This window comes from Amblyomma americanum, chromosome 7, assembly GCF_052857255.1.
Source record: "Amblyomma americanum isolate KBUSLIRL-KWMA chromosome 7, ASM5285725v1, whole genome shotgun sequence".
Classification (NCBI taxonomy): domain Eukaryota; kingdom Metazoa; phylum Arthropoda; class Arachnida; order Ixodida; family Ixodidae; genus Amblyomma; species Amblyomma americanum.
This window is the reverse complement of record NC_135503.1, coordinates 131,562,111-131,568,375: the sequence shown is the minus strand read 5'-3', so window position 1 is coordinate 131,568,375 and position 6,265 is coordinate 131,562,111. Positions and strand designations below refer to the sequence as shown.

Sequence of the window (6,265 nt, the reverse complement as noted above, 5' to 3'; positions counted from 1 at the left end):
CTGATGCCATAGTAGAATAAATTGCTCGTAATTTATAGCAAAGTGTTTGTCAGTACACTACTTGATGAAGGAAATGAAATGCTTTTTTTTAGAAAAGTATGACAAAGCATGACAAAAACTGCGTAAAGCAGAAGATACAGAACATTTGGAAACGTCAACAGATCAAGGTATGTGCTTCTGTTTTCTTCATTCGGAGTAAATTCTTTTTCTCACTCTGAATGTCATTTTGATAGAAAAAAGGCGAGGCTAACGACGAAAATTCTTGCTGCTGTCCAGCTCATCTGATGATGACGAGACTGGAGCTCAGTGTTTTAACCTTCCGGAGCCACCTTTTCGTCTCCAAAGGATATGGTTATTTTGTTGTACTGTAACAATGGCACCTATTATGGAAACTTTTCCAGGAGTCCACAGACGGAAGAAAGTGACAGCATGTGTAAGTTCGTAACACATCTATGAACGTTTGTCATATCTCTTAAAATAATTTAAAATCAAATTGTTGTTACATCACATTCATTGAAGCCGGAAGTTAAAGAATACTGTCCAGTGTTCTGCTTACCCGTGATGGGACCAACGAAAAGAAGACAGGAAAACATGGAGAAGTACACAGAACAATGCTGGACTAACAATCACCTGTTATAGTTAACGGCATGCTGCTTGAGTACTCATGAGATACCAGTACACGGATGAGTTTGATTCCATCCTTTCGTTTGTATTTGTTTCATAGATATTCTGGCTCTTCGCACAGTGCCCAAATTAGGCCCTGTAAGGTATTTCAGTTGTCTTTGTGTATGAGCATATGAAACATGTGCTCTGGACCAAGGAAAGCATTTTGCTGAAGTATTTGTACCTACACTTTGCAGGGAGCCATTCTTACTCAGTACAGCATGGCCAGCCAAGCCAACCTGGTAAGATTCGTATGGCAACTCCGTGCTCCCTATTAGGGCAATGAGAGTATACACTGCAGGGATTTTTTCTTCATCATTTAAATCATTTTGATGCTTTCGCATTTGTGTCTCATTGATCCAGACCTGCCACGGGAGCTTGTGCAGAGTACCCTTGGTAAGCTATTGCCGGCATATTGGTTTGGAGAGCTGGTTCGCTGAAGCCTTAGCGCATTTGTTCTTATGCTTTGCAGAAAGCCACACTCGTTCACGGCTGCCACAATGTTCTGGTAAGATGCAACGTGTCAGCTCCCTGGTTCAGTGCAGAGGATAGTAGCATCGCCTGCGTGTCTTTTATCTCATTCATTCCTTTGAATTGTTTGCGTCTTTCCGTTTTTATTCTTTGATCCAGACTCACAATGGTCTTCATGGGCTGCCTCGGGTAATTTCTTGCTGGCAAATTGGTCTGGAGAGCTGGTTCGCTAAAGCCTTAGCGCATTTGTTCTTTTGCTTTGCAGAAAGCCACACTCGTTCACGGCTGCCACAATGTTCTGGTAAGATGCAACGTGTCAGCTCCGTGGTTCAGTGCAGAGGAAGATTAGCATTGCACGCGTGTCTTTTATCTCAATCATTCCTTTGAATTGTTGGACCTCTTTCCATTTTTATTCTTTGATCCAGACTCACTGCAAAGGTCTTCACGAGCTGCCTCGGGTAAGTTCTTGCTGGCAAATTGGTTTGGAGAGCTGGTTCGCTGAAGCCTTAGCACATTTGTTCTTTTGCTTTGCAGAAACCCACACTCGTTCACGGCTGCCACAATGTTCTGGTAAGATGCGACAAGTCAGCTCGCTGGTTCAGTGCAGAGGAAGATTAGCATTGCACACGTGTCTTTTATCTCATTCATTCCTTTCAACTGTTTGATGGCTTTCTGTTTTTATTCATTGATCCAGATTCATCCCAACTATCTCTGCGGACTGCCTCGGGTGAGTTCTTGCTAGCAAATTGGTTGGAAGAGCTGGTTCACTCAAGCCTTGGTTCTTTCGTTCTTGTGCTTTTCAGGTCACGCTCGTTCATTGCATTCACAGTGTTCTGGTAAGATGTGACATGCCAGATGATTCATGGCAGGGGATTCATACTACTGCATGATTGTCCCGTCTCATTCATCAATTTTCATTTCTTTATGTTTTATTGCTTGTGCTTCTTTGGTGCAGATTCTTTGTGGGGCCTTGTGCAGAGTGGTCAGGGTAAGTTTTAGCTGGCATTTTAGTTCCTAGTGCATAAGTTCATTACCAGAGAGCTGGTTTGCTGAAGCCCTAGTGCAATATTCTTGTTCTCGGTAGGAAGACTCTCTCGCTTGCCACAAGACAGCCAGCCAGGCCAATACGGTATGATGCAGTGTGCCAGCACCCTCCCTTATTACAGTGAAATGATGTCAACTCCAGCATGTTTTCTTTTGTTTATCCCATTGAATTGTTGCATTTATTCTTTCAATTTGTCTTACATTCACAGTTTCACAACAGGGAGTGGAACAAAGTGCACGAGGTAAGCCTTGAGAGGAATGTTTAACAGTTCAGCCATGTGTCTGGAATGCATGTAGAGATCTGGTTCATTGTTACTCTACAATTTTCTTTTTAAGGAAGCTGTGCACATGAACTGATGGCTGGACCTCACTTTCTTGGTAATGCAATGCCTCACATATCTGACCCCATTTACTTTAAATTCTTTGGAAAGAGACCAGTTTATTTTTCTTTCAGATGAAGCATCAAGAGACCCCTTAACCAATGTTTCATCCGAAGGAGGTAACGTACACCACCTAAGCACTGAATTTCTGCACTACTTTTATCAGTATTTATTGCCTTGGTAAAAACAACTTGCATGATATATGTTTGTTCTATTTTATGCACAAGTCAGCATTTTAAAAATAGTGTAGAGTTTGTTTTAAACTGCATCTTGCCTTATTGTACTGAGATGCTCACTTGCAATACGAAAATTTGTATAGGTCCTGATTGCATCAGAGTCACCGCAGGAAGTCAAATGTTACTTTTTAGCATGTGTCAATCTTTTCTGATATTGCATAATTTTCTTTGTTCAAATTAATACTAGAGTGCTTGCTTTCTGCCTGTTTCTTATACTTTCAGGATATGATCACGAAAGCTTGGCAGCCGGGATCAGAACTGAAATATCAAGTGAGGGCATTTCATTAGTGCATGTTCTCTGCTCTATTCAAGCAGTTCATTTAAATGGCCTGTGTAAATTTTTTTGCTGATAGTTGATAGTGTAACTGCAATGCGTTCACTTTAAGTAAATTCAATTTTCAGTTATTTGCAGTTTGATAGGGCTTTTTAAAATGTTTAATATACTATGGATCTGCTGAGAAGTTTAAAACTGTCCGCGAGTTCCTCCTGGCAATTTTCCTAATCACTTCAACCAAGTTACCTAATGGCTGTATCACGTTTTTTGAGCTGATTAGATTTTGATGTCAGTGAGGCATAACTTACGTGATGAAAATAATAAATTTGGTTAATGTGAAAAAGTACAAATAGCTGTAGCTGGGTCACACTAGTGCATACAAAGCTTTCATGAAATTTATTCTTGTAGTTGAGTAAAAAGAGATCGCAGCCTTAAAGTTTGGTATGTTTTAAATGTGTTTCAATTTTTCTTTTTCAGTGGCAACACGTACAATTCTAAAAGAAATGGCATTTCTAAAAGCACAAAATGAGGTCATAATTTCATTATTTGGTCAGGGTGAGGTTGATGTTGAGGAGCCTGCACAGTACAGTTACCCTTTGATGACTGTAAATGATGTGGAGGAGGTGGAGAAGAGCCTGAAAAACTCTGAGGCAGCTCGCAAGCAACTGGTAAGCAGGGCATGGATTCCTTTAAATTGCACAAGGTAATGCTTTGCTATTTTGCAACAGCGCAAGGTTCTCTCACACATCGGTGGCACCACTGTGCGCAATACTACAGCCAATATGCTGAAGCATCTTCTCCATGACTCCGTGGGTGTTAACTACAGTTTATACGGACAGAAGGGAAAGAAGGCTTTAGTGAGCATGGAGCTCTTCAAGGTTATTGTTCGTGAGTGAATAAATCTGCACTTTACAGTTGAGAGCAATTAGGAGCATTTGTCTTCAGTGCAGCTTTAGGTAGTGGTATTGAATTTTGCTCCTTTTTGTTGTCCTTTAACTATACGATCAGCCAGTGGGTATTGTTTTAGTTGGTGCTTCAGAGCCATGCAGAGCTGCTTGTAGTCCCTGTTATTGTGTCGTATAGTTGGTGACGACTGTTGAGCTCGTATAAAAATAGCACAACACTTCCTGAGAGGAACAGATCGAAGGTCAATAGCTGCAAGGGCACTTAATGCGAGTCAAAAACAGAAAGTCGGTCTCAGCCATGCTCAGTTTAAAGAGTGTCTATCTGAAACGTGAGTCATTATACTAAACGTTGAAATTGGCATGCACTACCATGATTTGTTAGGACATCCCTGGTCGCATCTCGTGAAGCGGATAGTGATAAGGCAGTATGCTGCAGGCAACAAACAGAACACAAGTGCCAGAAAAACTCTGGCTAGGGCACATTACATTTTAGCTTTGTGCAAAAATATTTTTAAAAGGCTCCTTGTAGGATATATTTATCTGTGCAGTTGAGTTATTTACCTCGCCAGCTGCTCATAGTAAAGAACATAATATTTTGCGGATATTCAGCGAGTTTTTACTGTTCACTTTCGGTGGTATAAAGCATTTTTAAGGATGGAAGGCCTACTTTCTTGTAAACTGATTTAGTAAAAAAAAATATCAGCAGGGTAACTAATCTAGGCTAAAGTATGCCAATTACTTCTGCAATATCTGACTACTGCAGAGTGAAAATGAATAGATGAGGAGTACTTGTTAATCATTTCTACGGATTCTTCTTTTCACAGACAGGTTTCATCACTACAGATGCAAGAAGAGTATAGTAGGACCAGCTAGTATTTCTTTTGTCTGTCACTTGTGCAGTGAGGTTGAGCAGTGGGCTTAGACATACATACGGAAAAGCAAAGCAGAGCTGAGAAAAGCAGAATGAGCAATTCATAACAGCTGCATGCAATCTATATTTTGCCTGGCGAAAGCTGTGGGGTTAGTATGTTACGAGAGTAATCTGCCTGTATGATTATTTTTTCTTGTTTGTTTTGCCTTTCTTAAGGCAATATGAAGATATGTTACAGCTTATAATGTGACGTACCTATTGTAGAGTCTGTCCGGAAAAATCCCGACACGCATTCAGCATCAGACATGGATGCGCGTTCTGCAGTTATGGCTTGGCTCAAAAACTGCCAGGCACGTTTGAACACCACAACAAAGAGGTGACTGCTTCTGTGTATCATAATTTATTGCTCATCTGTCCATTTTATGGGGATTTGTCGTGGCCAGGCTGCATTTAAAAGTGTTCGGAATAAACCTGTTCACAATATTATGCACTGCTCAAAGTCGGGGATATCTTGATAATTTATTATTTGTAATTACCGCAATCCCACAACAAATTTTTCTAGGGTGGGCATAGGAATACAAGGAGAAAAAAAATAGAAGTACAGGTGTCAAGTGTTCAGACAATAATCAGAAGTAACAATAATAAGCAACCACTCATTGGCAGTAAAAAAAAATAAAATAATAATATAAAGAAACATACAGCTTCAACCAGTCAGTATCAAATGCGTTTAAACCAAATGAAAAAATATAACGTAATACAGCAAAGAAGTAGTTATTAGCAAAACTTAGACTTCTAGTCAGTGACGCCAGAGATTGCTGTAAAATTTTGTCATTATAAAGCCAATTCTACTCTTTTACTGTGCTTGGAATAAAGAAATATTTAAAGCAATTACATGGGTAAAAAGAGGTAATGAACCAAACATGGCTCATGTGCATGTTCATTGAAAAAATAGGCATTTATTGTCTTAGTGGGATTTTAAATTTCTAAATGGAAAAAAACTGAACGTAGGGTACCACAGAGCACATAATTAACTGCCATTTGCTACTGCATAAGTACTGGGTTAATACGGTTCTTGGCAATTTAAGCAATTTTCAAAAAAATTTGCAGACAAATTGGTGACTTCCGATAGCTCTGCGTCACATCCAGTTCTGTGCTGTACTACATTCCCATGAAGTAGAACAAAAGGCAGGCTTGCTTCCTCAAATATGTTTCTTTTTGTTTTGATATAGTGAGAGTTTATTGAAGATAATTAAAACGTGTCCTGGTTTTGTTCATTTTAGTTATTGCTGACCTAAACAAAAGAAATATCTAAAAAAATTGCTCAGTGTAAAATGAAAATGAAATAAAAAGAATATTACATCCGGTGTAGTCGTTTCAGCCATTTAAACAGCATGTCAGCAAAGCAAGATGCTTGTCTCGAG

The 6,265-nt window shown here is 39.6% G+C and overlaps 1 protein-coding gene across 1 annotated transcript; it reads left to right on the top strand.

Annotated features, from left to right (window-relative positions):
- Positions 1-884: 884 nt before the first annotated feature.
- LOC144098059 (uncharacterized) lies at positions 885-5,224 on the top strand. Its single transcript, XM_077630618.1, has 10 exons — positions 885-905; positions 1,400-1,435; positions 1,560-1,592; positions 2,113-2,122; positions 2,515-2,556; positions 2,633-2,677; positions 3,017-3,064; positions 3,546-3,736; positions 3,797-3,956; positions 5,109-5,224. Exons 1-10 carry the CDS (start codon positions 885-887, stop codon positions 5,222-5,224), a joined length of 702 nt encoding a protein of 233 aa, XP_077486744.1.
- Positions 5,225-6,265: the final 1,041 nt, after the last annotated feature.

Coding starts and splice junctions, on each gene's coding strand:
- LOC144098059 (XM_077630618.1), top strand. CDS start 885: ATGGCCAGCCAAGCCAACCTG. Junction 906..1,399: donor TGGCCAGCCAAGCCAACCTG/GTAAGATTCGTA, acceptor TTTGCTTTGCAG/AAAGCCACACTCGTTCACGG. Junction 3,065..3,545: donor GATCAGAACTGAAATATCAA/GTGAGGGCATTT, acceptor TTTCTTTTTCAG/TGGCAACACGTACAATTCTA.